Source organism: Sceloporus undulatus, chromosome 5 (genome assembly GCF_019175285.1).
Source record: "Sceloporus undulatus isolate JIND9_A2432 ecotype Alabama chromosome 5, SceUnd_v1.1, whole genome shotgun sequence".
In the NCBI taxonomy this organism is placed as follows: domain Eukaryota; kingdom Metazoa; phylum Chordata; class Lepidosauria; order Squamata; family Phrynosomatidae; genus Sceloporus; species Sceloporus undulatus.
Window position 1 is genome coordinate 160,069,772 of NC_056526.1, and position 16,490 is coordinate 160,086,261.

The 16,490-nt window shown below is 37.2% G+C and overlaps 1 protein-coding gene across 1 annotated transcript in view; it reads left to right on the forward strand.

Moving 5' to 3' along the window:
- NDNF (neuron derived neurotrophic factor) overlaps nucleotides 1-12,604 on the forward strand; it is a 42,689-nt gene extending 30,085 nt beyond the window's left edge. Inside the window, exons 2-4 of the mRNA XM_042466657.1 lie at nucleotides 6,618-6,812; nucleotides 9,107-9,231; nucleotides 10,631-12,604. Coding sequence (XP_042322591.1) covers nucleotides 6,619-6,812; nucleotides 9,107-9,231; nucleotides 10,631-12,024 — 1,713 coding nt within the window. The 5' untranslated portion in view covers nucleotide 6,618 and the 3' untranslated portion in view covers nucleotides 12,025-12,604. The remainder of the gene's footprint in view (nucleotides 1-6,617; nucleotides 6,813-9,106; nucleotides 9,232-10,630) is intronic.
- Nucleotides 12,605-16,490: the final 3,886 nt, after the last annotated feature.

A 16,490-nucleotide genomic window follows, 5' to 3' on the forward strand; every position in this document is an offset into this window, starting at 1 on the left:
TTATTTTGTGTAGTATAAGGTAAAAATCTTGTAAATAGCATTCTGGAATTTTTCCCTTTTAGATGTGTTTATTGAAAAGCTTGCTTCATTGGGGCATGTGTTTACATGAACAACTTCTGTAGCTGTTTAAGTAAAAGAACAGTTTGTTTTATTTATATTATTTTCATAATCCTTCCCTGTAAATTAAGCAGACTGTTATGAGAAATTCTTAAAGCAACAGTGTCAATTCTCTGACACAACACAATCAAAAGAATAAGTCTTGTTTTTCCAATGTAACTTTCCTTACAGTTCTAATTATCCAAAACCTATAGACCATAATTATAGTGTGACCAGACATTCAAAATGATGCTTGAATTTATATTATGACACAGATAACAGCTGGAAAGCAAGAGCCGGGGTGGGAGGGAAATACAGGGATTGGAACGAAACACCATTAGAGGACACTTTGAAATCTGAAATATAAAATCTGTGTTTGCTATTTCATTTTGGGCTGTTTGTTTTGGCTATCTCTTTAAAGTCAGTAATGATATTCCAATGAAATATTTACTCCTGCAGCAAAATTAGACTACTGTTATGTAGAAGCAGTCCTCCTGGGAGTATACAGCTCACATCTTTTTCTTGAATTTTAGAGGTGGGCAACTTGCAGATTTTGCTATACTACAATTCACATCACTCTTATCCCTGTTTTTTAATGAATGTTAAATGTAGATCACTTTCCAAATCTGAGATTAGAAGAAGTATAATTACGATGTGGATATCTTCATGATATAACTGAATGCAATTACCATTAGCCATGACTGATACTAGTGAATCAGATACTTGCAGGATGTGAGCCTAAAGACTGGGTAGTATGTTGCTACTATCATCACATAGAATTGTTAGATTGGCAACCCAGAAGCTCCTTTCAAACCTGCTGCTGTTGCAAGTGAAATAAGGCCATAGGCAGAATTCAGTCACTGCTGGGGAACGTGGCCAAAGGTATTCATGCTGTAGAGTGGCCAGGGTGACCAGATGGCCTCTTTTTCTAAGACATGTCCTACATTTCTTTTCTTGGAGGGGAAAAGAACAGCAAACATGTTAGGCAATGGGTTGCTTGAGGATGCAATGCAAAGGATGAAATGCCCCCCCCCTTTTAATTTCAGCACAATGGACAAATGAAAGGAATAATTTATATATAGATTCAGTCAAGGGTTTGTTGCTAGTCAAGTACACTTTTAAGCATTTGTCTTGTCCAGAGTTATATCGCAAGCCAACAAGGTATTTTAACTAAGATAAATTCATAAGAAAATATGGTTGAGGCCATAATAAAATACAGTATCTATAATATAGCTGTAAATAAACAATATGAAATGAATTTATATTTATATTAGTGCTTTTAACTTTTGTTTTGCAATGTACTGCATTTTTCTTGAATATCCTACATTTTATGGGGCTCTGTCCTCCTTTGCGGTGATGACATGTGGTCATCCAAAGTGTATTCACCCAACTACTGCATATAAAGGCCAGTCATTGAATAATGTTACTGCAACGGCACCTGTACAATACATCTGACTGGGTCGAAGTATCCTGCACAGATGCAAGTTGCTGATACAAGTAGTGGTCAAGCTGCAGCCATATTAGACTAACATAGGCATCCCTTGTGTCTGCTGCTTACTTCAAGTCTGTCTCTGAGATTCCTCAGCTATCTGAGTAGCTTTGAAAAGAAGAGACTATCCAGCCTAACATTATCTACCCTGTCTATTTTTAATTTTATCCCCTCCCCCCCCCCCCCATTTTACTTAGATTGATATTTTAATTTTTCAGTTTAAAAGGTCTCTGGAAAGATGTAAACAATAAACAAAAGAAATAAAATTATTTATGATATTAGGAAATATAGTTCAGGATTCATGTAAAACAGAACAAAAACCTAATCAGTAAAAAACCCAGGCTGTTCCCCACCCCACCCCACCGCCCTTTCGCTTGTTCATTTCTCTGTGTTCACATTAAGCCATTTCCTCTGTTGTCACTATGCAATGTTCACAGTATTGTACTGTTTTGTTCTGGGCAGCAGATGCATGCTGATATAACACTCAACCATGTTTTAACACACATCAGAATTGGCAGCCTTTTGGGCCAATGAATATATTTGTTCTTTTGAGAAAGTGTTACAAACATGATAAAAGAACTGCAGTGTATGGAAAGAGGTAAAAGTCATATCTCTTGGTGACTGGGGAAGTTGGAATTTTTTTTATTCATAGGGCTGTTGTACTTCAAAGCAACCTTGATGGCAAATAACAACAACAAAAGTAGTGATAGTAAGGGCTAGGCTTTGTATGACTTATTTGAAGCCTCTTACATTTTCTGTCATGTCCTCACTCTTTATATATTTCTTTTTTGGACTTTGCAAATGACAAGGATATCATTTATAAAAAAGCTTTAAACAAGTAAATTTGAACAAAATAAGTTTAGCACAGAGCCCTCTCCCCAATCATCACTATAGGTGCTTTAAAATAGAATGAGACAGAAAAAAAGGTAATCTGATGATGTATTTGTTTGCTGTTCTCTGAAAAACACTGAAAGCAGACAAGTTTAGAAATTTTAGTCAGAAAAATTGACCCCAAAAAACTGGGTTGACTTATCCATGGGCCAATATAGATAAATACATAACTGTGCGTATATATATATATATATATATATATACACATATGTAAATACTGTACTTTAACTCATATTTAAAAAGGAGCAATCTCTTCTCTGAGCAGAGTGGCAAAAGGCAAAAGTCTCTCCTAGGAGCACCTAAAAGAAGCACTGAGACCCCCAACCCTCTCATCCATTGAGCCTTTAGGATGAGCACAAACAGAATGCCTTTCAAAACTTTATAAGTTCATTGACATCATTTCCCTTTGCCTCATGCTTTTCATCCTTTGTTACGTGCCTCTTAAGTTTTACCCTCGACTTATCCACAGGTCGTACCAAAATCCATAATTTTGGCACCAAAACCTGCCCTTTACTAATACATGAGGTTGACTTATAGATTATGTATAGTAGTTTATATTTTCACCTTTTTCTTCCCAACACTTAAAACTCTACATTTGCATTGAAAGAAAAAGGAGAGAGAAAGGATTATGGGGATTTCAGGAAGAAGCAAGATCTACCCCCCTAGAAATTTGCAATGATTATGTAACTGCTTGCATTTTAGGTGAACATCTCTAGATAGTCTTCTTTTCCAGGAAAATAAAATGCTAGGCATGTTGTGCAGTATGCAACCTTGGAAAAGTTGTGTGTGTGTACATACATGTTCACACATAAAGAACTAGGAGGAAAGCTTGGACTATTTCAGGTGATTGTTTATTTAAAATGTAAATGTTAAATTTGCATGTATAATATTGGAGAGAAAAGAAGAAAGAACGCAGCAAAAATGCTTTCTTGCTTTCTTACTCAGGCAAATTCCACGTGTCTTCTTATAGGTCATGACTAGCTAATCAGTGATGGCTGAATGTTATATAAGACTTGTGTTGCTGTTAGGTGAAGGATTAATCTGATAAGTAGCTATAATAAATTAAGACTAGATCCTATCTACTTACATTCTACTTGTTAATGTGAACCAAACATCTGTCTACAAGTTGGATCATGTGGTTAAAAAATGTAATAAATGAAACTTAATCAGGATAATCCTATCATCAGGAGTGATTTCTTTTTAAATAAAAATAAGATGTATTGGAAACCAGAACTCAAAATCTCATACTGGTTCACTTAAGGGACACTATGATCAGAAGAATTTAGGGCAGCCAAGATTCAGGAGTAATTGTTCTGATTAGCTCAAGAGACAAAATACAAACTGACAGTATCTGAAAAATTAAGAAAAAAGATATCTTGTTTTAGTCATAAAATAAGATTTAAAAAATATTTCTGGTAAGTGTGGTAGAGTAAGCTATCATGTATGTTGACATACATATGAAATCTGTGTCAAAATTACTGTTATTTGCAACTGTTTTGCTGTAATCTGGTTGGTGAGCAACATATGGCCCAATGATGGCATGCAGCCTTTCCTGATTTTGTCCTCCTCGATTCAACTTTATAAAAAGGCTTGTGCTCAAAACAAAAAATGCTGCTGTCCCACAGTGGCATTATTTATTTATTTTTTTATATTTGTTGAATTTATACCCTGCCTTTCTCCTGCGGGTGTGTGTGTGTTTTGTGTTTGTGTGTGTATGCCTTCTTGTAATTTAAAACAAGATTAGGTTTACACCTTATTGTACAAAAATTAAAAAAAAGAATTAAATGTCAGTTTTATTTACAAAACCATGTTTGAAACATAATTTAAAACATAATTACTAATAAAAGATAAGAAGTACACTCACTCTACTGTATTTATTTCTTTATTTATCACTGTGTGATATCACTGGTGTGATAATTATATCTGGCATCAGCAAGGGTTAGCTGTAGCCTGGCATGTTTGTGGAGACAGTGTGTCCCCCATTCAGCCACCAGAATTTGTCCACCACTACTGTAAGTGTATCAGTAACATGAATGTGAAACCTAGTACAGTACAGTCATTATGACACTAAGCTGTGCAGTCCCTTCATTCAGCTTTTACCTGCCAGGAGCTCAGTCTGTCATTTTAGCTAAGCCACTTTCACTTACTCCCTCCCTCCCAGCACACAGAATTATGGTGATAATATTTTTATATCCCGTCTATCCTCCAGAGAGCTCAAGGCATCATATATGGCTCTGTTTCCTCATAACAACACTGTGAGGTCAGGCTGAAAGGAAGCAACCAGTATAAGGTCATGCAATGAGTTTCATGGCTGATTGAGGACTTCAATCTGTTTCTCCCAAGTCGTACTACCACACTTTAAGTAGTAAAATGCATTGGCTCACCTTACAGCGGGATGTAAATTGTATGGCTCTACAGCTACTGTTGCATAGTATTTGTATAGGAAGGAATAAACAAGAAAGGTGATCGGTGGCATACATTTGCATACTGTAGTTATGGGATTTTCAGACAGATGTATGTGTAATCTGTCTTTGACCAACATACACTAGCTAGTTAAAAATATGGAAGCATCTACAATAACAGAATATATTCAGCTACATGTAGGGTGGAAATCCAGTAAAACTTGTAAGGGCCCTTTAAGATTTGTAGCTTCTTGTGTTAAATTTTTTGAAGATCAGGTATACTTGCATTGATTTAGTATGGTGTGATTTGAGATGACAGCAGAAGCTCAATTCTGTTTTATTTATTTATTATTTTTATGTACAACTGCTGGATTTTTTTACAAATTTTGTATTTCTTGTTCACTTAATTTAATTTACTTTGTCTTTAGTAGAATATGTGTATTAAAAGCCTGAACTGTCACAGTGAAATTTATGCAGGCAGAAGGGATTATGGGACAGAAACAAACAACTTAATTCCTGTTAAAAGTCATGCGGAAACTGATAAATTTCATATGTTGTCTGAAAAAAGAAGGATGGCAATAAAGAGAAAAAGGATTAAAATGCTAATAAAGAAAAGATGCAAAAAATACTGATAGAATACTATAATACAAAACGTAAAAAATAAAAGTAATTCATATTATTTTTACTCTGTTTTGTATTACAGTATTCCATCAGTACCTTCCATATGGTTTTCCAAGGGTCCATCATAAGAGAAAGATTCATGTCACAAGCAAAAGCAAAATATATCTGTAATGCTGCCCACCTTGGACGTCCCTGACCTTGGGAAAGAAAAGAGAAAAGTCTTATTGTTTGTGTTCTAGGAAAAGATGAGTTTTTGTGTAATTTTTAAATAAAATTTCTCTGATCTAGATTATATTACACTGGTGCCCATAGTCCTGTAGTTACTATACTTTTACACAGATCATTTAGTGACGGGGAAAGAAAAATATACACTTTGTGAAATACGATCGAAAGAATAAGATTTTGTAACGAGGGCATACTGTAGCATACCAGAATATTGTAAACCACTATAACTGCCTCTTACAGTATCAAAGAAAACAAAGTTCAAATACACTTTAATAAGTTCCCTTTTTCTCAGCAGGTTACAGGATAGCTGTCTTTTAATGTTCTATAATATCACTGAATGTCTGTCAATATGCCTGTCCCACTTCTTTTTCTGAATTAGTTTATGTTTTCCCACATGAGCAGTAGAAGTATCCATTGGAAAACTAAAATGAAGGGAAAAAAATAATAGGGATCTGATGTTCTGTACCCATTTACCTGAGAGAAAAATTCCCACAGATTCCCCCCTTTCTCCTCCCCCCCCCCAGTTGCTATTGCTTAGAAAATCCCTAACAGGATCTTTTAAAGAACTTTGTACATTTCAGATGATGTTGGCAATGGCAATGATGAGGTTGCTTTTAAAATGGATTACAACCAAATGTTCTATATTTGATAGGTGGCCAGTTATAAAATGGTTATAATATGTGAACTGGATCAAGAGTAGGTTATAGTGAGAAGGTCACTTTTCCTCCTCTTACCTGGTGGATACCCTCCCTCATAAAGCCTCTCCCATAGAGGGGGTTTGCCATTGCCATCCTTGAATCCCATCCTGGGAGAAAGGCAGGATTCAGTAAATGAGTAAACAAAATTTCTAGTTTTCATGTCACTTACAATGCATCCCTTTCATATCATTCTAGGATGTTCTTGCTGCATTATTCCATGTCCTATCTCCTCCTGCTGCTACCCTTAAGCTCCTGGACACAGAAACTGCCCACTAGAGATGAAGAACTTTTTCAGATGCAGATACAGGACAAAAGCTTTTTCCATCATTCATCCGTACTTCCCGATGGAGCTGAAATCAGCAGCTATCTATTCAGAGAAACACCCAAAAGGTATGTGATAAAAGCTCAGGGAGAAGAGCTGGAAAGTTATAGAGATTTTACCTTTCCTGCACCAGGGGCCCTTTCACACAGCAAAATTATAGCACTATGATTCCAGTTTAAGGTTAACGTTACATGTACAACCTACTGATCTCTGTGTCATAATTTTGTGGGGGGAAAATAGTATGGGTTATTTTTAGTTCCCATATATTATGTTAGACAAAATACACCCATACCAAAAAGCTATTGATAATGTTTGCTTTTTTTGTCTGTTGAAACTTGAAGATACCATTTAGAGATTATAGATCATTGCAGATCCTGTGTAAATTCAACAACAAAATATGATGGGGAAGAGGGAGCCTGGGTTAACAATTCCTATCCTAGTGATTAATTTACAGTGGCATCTGTTACATATCTGTTCAGAAGGGATTTCAACTGAGTTTAGTGGGGCTTATACTTAGGTAAGCATGTGTAGGATTACATTAATTAAATTTGGATTCAAGTATGGTTTTTCTGCCCAAAATCAACTTTCCTGTGTCTTATGTAAGTTTCAAAAATGAACAATACAGAAAACTAGAAAACACAACTGAGTAGAGAAAAATATCCTCATATCATACCTCACTGCAATGGACCTCTGTCACATTAAAGTTTCAACCTTAAATACCAAATTTCAATAAACACTCAGCGAAAGATATAGTCAGATTTCCAGTAGCACGCTGGCATGTTGAAAAGAAATATCCTCTCAGTCAGACAAATTTCTTTTATCAAACCTTTCAGTGGAACCTGATCCTGTAACACAAGACATGAAGTATTTGGCAAAGTAAAGGTGGGTTGGGGGGGGGGGGTTCACTTATTTCAGGACAGCTACAGAATAGAATATTCCTTACCTTGAGAAGGAAAAAAATAGAGAGACAGGGATTACAAGAGATTACTGTGAGCAAATTAACAGGCAGGAAGAGGAATAACAAAATACCTTGTTTTAAAACAGTGCCATTTACTAAAGCTGAACTGAACTCATACACACAGACACTTGTTACCATTTATTCCATGCAAAAGGAAAGAGACCTTTGGAAAAATGTTGGGTGTGAATATTAGCCTTTTGAAAACATGACATGGCCAAAGGTTTTCTTCATTTTTGTGGAGGGAAAGAAGCCCTTGTTAGTGCTTCGAGATGAACTACTATGTGGGAAAGGTGTTTGGGAATAAACCATAGCTATTTCTTGGGTGTATTCTTTTCTCTGAATAATGGCAAAGATTGTGTGCGTGTGCACACATGTTTGTGTGTATATGCAGGGGAAGGGAGGAGTGAAGTAAGGAAATGCTTTCAGCCACTCTGTCTCTTATCCCAAAATACAGATGCAACTCAGTACTGAGACAGAGTGCATTTTCACCCTACCACCAAATGTTAAAAAATGTGTCACCAGATTCTCCAGTCCAGCATTAGTAATTTCTCATTCAATACCACATCCTGTTCTTCAAGTGTACATTTCACAGTGGAGGGCAAATAAAAGTACATTATCTCTGTGCAAAATATATTAATAGCAGAATGGATTGTTGCTTAACAAACAAAGTTTAATTTAAAAAGTGATGGTGATGGGAAAGCCAACATAGTGCATTATGTAAAGGAGCTCTGATTTTTTTAAACGTTGCTTTTAAGACATGCAAATGTTTTTCTTTTGCATACTCAAGAAATATGCATTCTAGTAAGATAAAACTTGTCCTTATTTTTAATATCACAAGAAAACAAAATACTAATAAATTGTTAATGGCATACAAAGGTAAAGAGTTGGTACCCTGAATAGGATGTAAGGAAATATAAAATACTGCAGGATTTCTAATTAACCAATTAATTAGACAATGGGTGAATTACTCACTTGCAATTCAATGATATTTACTTCTGGGTAGACTTTTTAGGAATGTGTTGTAAATGAAAGTGGTCAGAAAACAGCATTCTCTATTTTATTCCTTTCAAATTGGAGTTGCCTTTTTGTGGCCCTGAGGGCCCTCCCTAACCCCTGCACCCCCAACCATTTTCAGATGAAAATTCATCCCCAATCACTCAAAACTACTGCAAAAATGCTCTGGAATGCAAGAGTTTGGTTTTATTTGCTCTCCACAACTCTCCCAATCAGATAAGCCAACAGCAAAATGAAATCAAAACTAGAGGTGACTAGGACTTCTGGGTTTGGGGTGAGACAAAAATTGTGCCTTCCCCAGCACAATGGCCCAGCATTCGTTAAGTTTATTTTATTTGTTTTGAAAAGTGTGCCATGAAGAATGTAATACATGTCTTAATCTTTCCATAGATATTTTTTCGTGGTTGAGGAAGACAACACACCTTTAGCAGTTACTGTAACTCCCTGCGATGCTCCTTTGGAATGGAAGTTGAGTTTGCAAGAGCTCCCAGAAGAGTCCAGTGGAGAAGGCTCAGGTAAACAACCTGAGAGCCTCAAAAAAGTTCTAGTGTTATGACCAATATGAATCTGCAGTGGTGACAGCAGTCTAAGCAGAGTTCCATCTGTAATTTCAAAGAGAAATTAACAGTACAGTCGCCGTTCCATTTTTGCAGACCTGGGATCTATATAAGCAAGGAATATGGATGTAGATGTTAACTTTCAAAACAGAGTTTTCTTAAGGTGGCACAGTCACTCTAAAACATTTTTTAAAAATATATCAATATTTAAAATATTACACATAAAACACTTCCGACCATCCATTCCATCAGTAAATTTGAAAAACATTGTTACACAAAGACCTATAACAATTTTTAAAAAGATAAATGGAACAGAAGGATCTGAGGGCTGGCTAAAAGAAAGAAGTAAACATACCTCTTGAAGTGTGTTTACATCTAATAAAAAAGTCAAAAAAAGGGGCTTTGCAGATTGGCGCTTTGCGTCGGCCTGGATATGTGCTAGGGTTGCCTGAGGGCGGCACCACCACACACCCCGCAACCCTAGCACGTTGCGGCAGTGTGATAATGGCGGCACCCTGTATACACGGACGCTGCCATTGTGATGTCATGGCTGTGGCACAGCCAAATGGCACGGCACGGGCATGATGTCCCCACGACGCTATAGGGCACTTGGGACACCCTTTCAGTGTCTTGGGAAGGAGCTCCAAAACAAAGCTCCTTTTTGCCGCACGCATCGCTGGCGTGGCCTTTACACAGCCATGCCAGTGATGTGGAAGAGAAAGGGGCCAAGCTATCAGGGTGTCCTTGGGGCATGAAGCCCCAAGGACACCTCTTTCCAGGCCACGGGGGAGCGGTGTTTTGTCGTTTCCCCGAGGCCTAGAGAAGCAGCAGATTGGGGCCTCTGGGGCTGCTGCTGCGGATGCCCAGGCCCCAATCCAGAGGGGAAAGGGGCTGGTGCAGGCTGCCTTAAAGTGGCGGTCTGTATACTGCCAAAGTCACTGAATTAGAGCAGGTTATGGTTGTTATTCAAAGAAAGGAGGGACTGTCTGTGATAAAAATGGAACCTATTACATGGGCACTGAAATAAAATGCTAAAATATGTACTGATCTCTGGAATCAGGCCACATTTGGTACATTAGAAGAGTTGCAACGTTTTTCATTTCAAAAGCCAGTGCTATAATAACATTGTTCATAAAACCTCCATCATGAACATATGATGTCCCACAAACTCCTTTTTCCAGTTTTCAGTGTATCTGGAGTGGAGGACAAAGAATGGGGCAGGGGATATAGTAAGGGGGGAAAAAGTTGACAGAAGGAATGAGTTCCTTTCAGACTCATTAGGCAGCAGGTTATTAGGATGTATTTCTTCTGAGAACCTCTAAACCCTTTGCTAACAACCTCTTTGTGTGTCCTCTAGGCGAGCCAGAGCCACTTGAGCAACAGAAACAACAGATTATCAGTGAAGAAGGTACAGAGCTGTTCTCATACAGAGGAAATGATGTTGAATATTTTGTGTCCTCTAGTTCGCCCTCTGGCCTATACCAGTTAGAAATTCTGTCAACAGAGAAAGATTCAAACTTTAAAGTTTATGCCACTACAACTCCAGAGTCAGATCAACCATATCCTGAATTACCTTATGATCCAAGAGTTGATGTCACTTCTCTTAGTCGTACAACTGTCACTTTGGCATGGAAACCTAGCCCTACAGCTTCATTGCTGAAACAACCAATACAATATTGTGTGGTCATTAATAAAGAACACAATTTTAAAAGTCTCTGTGCAGTGGAAGCTAAACAGAGTGCTGATGATACATTTATGAGGGCCCCCAAACCTGGCCTGGACTTTAGTCCTTTTGACTTTGCCCATTTTGGATTTTCTTCCAATAGTAACTCTGGGAAAGAGCGCAGCTTCTTAAAATCATCATCAAAGTTTGGGCGACAGATTTATTCAAAGCCACGAGTTGACTTGGAAAAGATATGCATTGGGAACAAGAACATCTTTACAGTGTCTGAACTGAAACCTGACACACAGTATTACTTTGACATATTTGCTGTAAATATTAACTCAAATATGAGTACTGCATATGTTGGCACTTTTGCAAGAACCAAAGAGGAGGCCAAACAGAAGACTGTTGACCTAAAAGATGGTAAAGTTACAGATGTGTTTGTCAAGAGAAAAGGCTCTAAATTTTTACGCTTTGCTCCTGTTTCATCACACCAGAAGGTTACATTTTTTGTTCATTCTTGCCTTGATGCTGTACAGATCCAAGTCAGACGAGATGGAAAACTTTTCTTATCTCAAAATGTTGAAGGCATCCGACAGTTCCAACTCAGGGGAAAGCCAAAAGCTAAATATCTCATTCGACTGAAAGGAAATAAAAGAGGAGCTTCTATGTTGAAGATTTTGGCTACCACAAGGCCAAATAAGCAGTCGTTTCCATCTCTTCCTGAAGACACAAGAATTAAAGCCTTTGATAAACTTCGTACATGTTCTTCTGTCACAGTGGCATGGTTGGGTACACAGGAAAGAAACAAATTTTGCATCTACAGAAAGGAGGTAGATGACAACTATAATGAGGAGCAAAAGAAAAGAGAACAAAATCAGTGCCTGGGTCCAGACTTGAGGAAAAAATCAGAAAAAGTCCTTTGTAAATATTTTCATAGTCAGAATCTACAAAAGGCAGTTACTACAGAGACAATTAAAGGTCTACAGCCTGGCAAATCCTACCTTCTGGATGTTTATGTGATTGGACATGGAGGACACTCTGTCAAGTATCAAAGCAAATTGGTGAAAACGAGGAAATTCTGTTAATACATCCTGGACTGACATACAGCAGAGGAGTTGTGAACTTATTGGTACTATGTAGAGAAGATATTAACAATAACAATTATATATTTATGTTTACAAAAGTAAGTGAAGGGACTGAAACTGGTGCTCTCAGTTGGTATCTGACAGTTACATTGTCATGTGTCTGGTGGTCCACGTTTGATGCTCAGTAGATAATCCAGGCAGAAGGAAATTTTGATTACCGCCTTTTTGCTTCCATATTGCATGAAGTGCTCCTAAATTATTTTGTTACTTCAGAGGCTAAAATAAGTAATTCAGTTATCTTGTTATCCTTGTGCGCAGACACATAAACTTCCCACACAACCTCTATCTCTATGTAGACTACAGAGTTATGTAAATTATTTTATAAAGTCTTGTTTGAAATGTCTGTGTTTTCATGATTTTAAACTATAAAAATTCTTTCTCTGTTAAACACAATTCTACACTAAATATTAACTGGACTGTCCCAGAGTCACTTTTATTGTAATGTAAATTCCTATCTGTCTAATTTTTAAATGTTTAAAATCTTTTATGTATTTCATGTACAAAATTGTCAGACGTTATATCCCTGTACATAAATTAAAATATTAGATTATATGTTTCCTTCACATTAATATTTTCATATATGTAGTTGTTTACTCTGACATATTTGAGCATTGTTCGTTAGTAAGCATGTTATATCCAAAGATCACTACAACTACCTTGGAAACATTTTGCTATCTGTTAATAAAACTCAACAGTCATTGAACTAGTGGATACAGCTGAAATACAACTTTTAGCTATTGTGAATTGGGAATTATCTAGCAATCAAATATTTAATTTAAAATTTAGCAGCACATCCTGGGCTACTGCTCTTAGCTCTCAGTGAGAAGTAGAAGTTATTAGGCATGATGATGCAGTGTTGAGCACTCCAGTGTTCCATGATTTCAGTGGGAGAATTACGTTAATCTTTATATAGTTCCCAATGATTTAAAAGTTTTATTTTTTACTAAAACATACTTTTTGTTATCAACATCTCATATGGATTTTATCTTGGGTCCAACAAATACTAGTGCAAGTGCACAAGGCATTTCCATCTATGCAAGGAGAAAGCACTTCCATGAGGAACTTCTTTTTGCTATATCTCACTGTGATAAAAAAATTATTGAATAACATAGAGGACTAAAGTCAGAAGGACATCACGTAACAACTGTTTTCTATGTTTAGAATTCTGGACTTGGTTCAAATAAAACTTAAAATATAAATTAATGCCAGAGAGCAAAAATATGTCATGCAAAGAAATTTACACAGAGAGATGTGAAATAAATGGGGTGACTCTTAGAATATTTTCTAATATCACTTAGAACCCCTTTGCCTGTAAATTACCATGAAATTAGAGCAGTTGACTTTTGAGGAAAGGAAAGGAAAGGAAAGGACAGGTAGGACTTTGTAGTAAAGTGGAAAAACAGTTATGGAAGGAAAGGATTCATGAAATTAGGATTTTTTTTTAAATTCAGTAATGCATGAACATACATTTTCAAAAACAAAACCTTAAATAATGTGAACTGTTAACGTTTTTCATTTTCCTAATAGGCTCTTGTTTTGGAGCTTAGGTAACTAGGAGCATATTTCTTTCATAGTCACTGAGGATCAATATTATAGTAAATCCAGTCCAGATAGACTGTATAAACAATTGCAGAGGACTATAAGTGCCACCATAGTTTTAGCTATCAACACTTTTGCAGTTTAAACTGTAGTCACAATAACAGTCCACTCCCACCCTACACACTTGCTGGCTGTAATTTTATTCTACTCAGTTTGAACTTCAGAAGTTATTATTTGTTGGGAAGGAAGAGTCCCTTGGTTTTCAGAATCCACCCTCGGTGCCAAAGTAGCAAGCTTTTCACTTTATCACATCACTTAATATTATCTCTGGCTGCTGTGGTTATCATGTGTGACATCTGGTGTAAATACAGAATCATGTAAATGGAATTTCAGTCCCTTGAAGTCAATGGCAAAATTCCCATAAGTTTTCAAAGAGCCAATGTTTTACCCATGGACTTCATCTTTGGGAATAAGTTCAGTATCTGAACAGACTCCAGTTCAATCTTTGGGAATGAGTTCAGTGTCTGAACATGCACACTACAGTCAGGATGTAACATATTGATTTTATAAAATATACAGTATTCACTAGGACACTTTTCAAAATGAAACAAAAAAATGACTGTGAGGTTTAACAGTTTGTGAAGCAATCTTGCCTATGGAAGTTTCTAGAGTTCTACAACTGTATTGATTAATATGGTTTTACATGACAAACTGTCTGATAGGCTTATCATATGACAAAAGAAAGCAGAAACGGAGCAGGAGATTCATATGCTGTTGTCGCACATCTTTTCTCCTCAAGGGAGATGGTCAGGAAAACGTGTTTTGCTGAAAGGATTTTTGCAACATGACAAAAGGCACACGTTTATGATGGCCTCCCTCAGGAAAAGAACAGAAGTTTTCCGGTGGTATGTAGATAGGCATAGGGAAAGCCACTACTCTCCCATTCCATTTTGACTTTCTTTTCACATAAAATAAGATTGTGAATTGTGTTAAAAGTCCCTCCTTAGCTTCTGAGTGAGATGGTTAAGGTAATTTCTCATCTACAACCAATGGTAAATAAGGCAGCAAAGTGATCAGTATCAGGCTTGTTTACCTTTTATTTTGTAATATAATTACATTATGGATACACAGTTACAACAGGCATTGATGAGGCTGTGTTAAGCTTAGACACATGAAACAAATATATGTTCACTCATCACAGAGACTAGCAGCCATATGGCTTTCCAACAACATCACCAATTCATCTGTGTGCTGGTGTCCTGAATCACACCAATCACTTCCTGTGAGAACCAACCAAACTCCTCTTCTCTGTTCCATCTTTGCCATTGTTTAGGGAACATGCCCTATTGAGTTACTCCACAGCTATGAACTGCATGTGATCTGGTACCCATGTACTTTCTAGCCTCTGTTAGAGTAAACAGGCCATGGAGATAAAAACAAGTCTCAATTGCTGTAAAGCAACACAAAGCCATTCATGAGGTTTCCAGAGGTGGAGTGTTTGGTGCCAGTCACTCAAGAGCAGGCCAGTTGGAAGATAGAGGAATGCACCATGATATCTGTGGAGGAAAAGAAGAGAAAGTAAAGGAGCAACATGCCATTTTCAGTTTCCTTCTCTAGTGGCCTGCCAGGTGTAGGTATTATGCCACTTGTTTGTTCCAAGAATATGACATAATGTGGAAATGTTACTATTTTACTACATATTTCAGAATTCTGCAATTGAGCCATGCTTCTCCCATTGTTCTTGGAAACCACAGAGATTTTGAACACTCCTGACCCTGTTACTGCAAACAACTAGATAAGAGCAGAGAAATGCTGTGAAAAAGGTGGTATCTTTCTTCTGCATTACTTCCATAAAGCCCTATTGAAGAAACAGAAGTCATTCCTTGCTTGGAAGGGAGAGTCAGTCGCAGAAAAAAAAAATCCTTTTCCTTTGCTTTTCCACTGGCCATTTGCCATTTTTACAGTGTTTGAGAAGAGAAAAAGTAACTGCTCATGTTGCCTCAGACCAGGTATGGGAAAAGTGAGGCTCGAGAACCATATGTTTCTGACAAGGATAATGCTCTGGCTTTTGACATTTCCAGAATCCCCAGATTGATGTCTTTCTGGCTAAAAAAGAGAAGTCTCTAGGTGCCAATCCGCCCCCCCTCCCCCAAATAGGTTTCAAAAGCTTCCATCACTGTTTATTATTTTTAAAAATGCCACTTTATGAGAACCAGAAGTGGTGACTTACTTGCTTTATTTTTTTCAAAAGTCCATGTGACCTCCAGGAGTTCTGGGCCATAAGATTGTTCCTCATACCAGGCACAGTTTCCCACCTTTACCTTCACCACCAGAGACCCCTCTGTCTCCTTGGATTCCAAAATAGTTTGAATAGCACCAAGGTGACACTATTTACCTCAGAGGTGTACATGGTCCCAGGAAAATGCATGGGCCCGATAGATATATTTGATGTTCTTATCTGCTTTCAAGTCAACTTAAGCTTATGGTGACCCTATTATGGGATTTTCTTAACAAGATTTATTCAGAGGAAGTTTGGCATCTTCCTTTTTGACTAAAAAAGTGTGACTTGCCCAACGTCACCTACCAGGTTTCTATGGGGTTTGAACTCTGGTATCACATATACATAGAAGCTATATCCTAACTTAGCTAAGGAATAATTCAGGTTAAGAAGAAATATTTATCTCATCATCTTTCCAAAGAAAGAAAGGTCAAGAGAAAATACTTGAAAGTGAGTCCAAAAAGGGGGAGTGTTTTAATGAGAGGAAGGAGAGAATGAGAGGGAGGGGGGCTTGCATGCAGGAAATCCCTATCTATATAGGAGGGGGAAGGAGAATGCAAAATCTTTCAACAAACTCAAGATGTGTTCT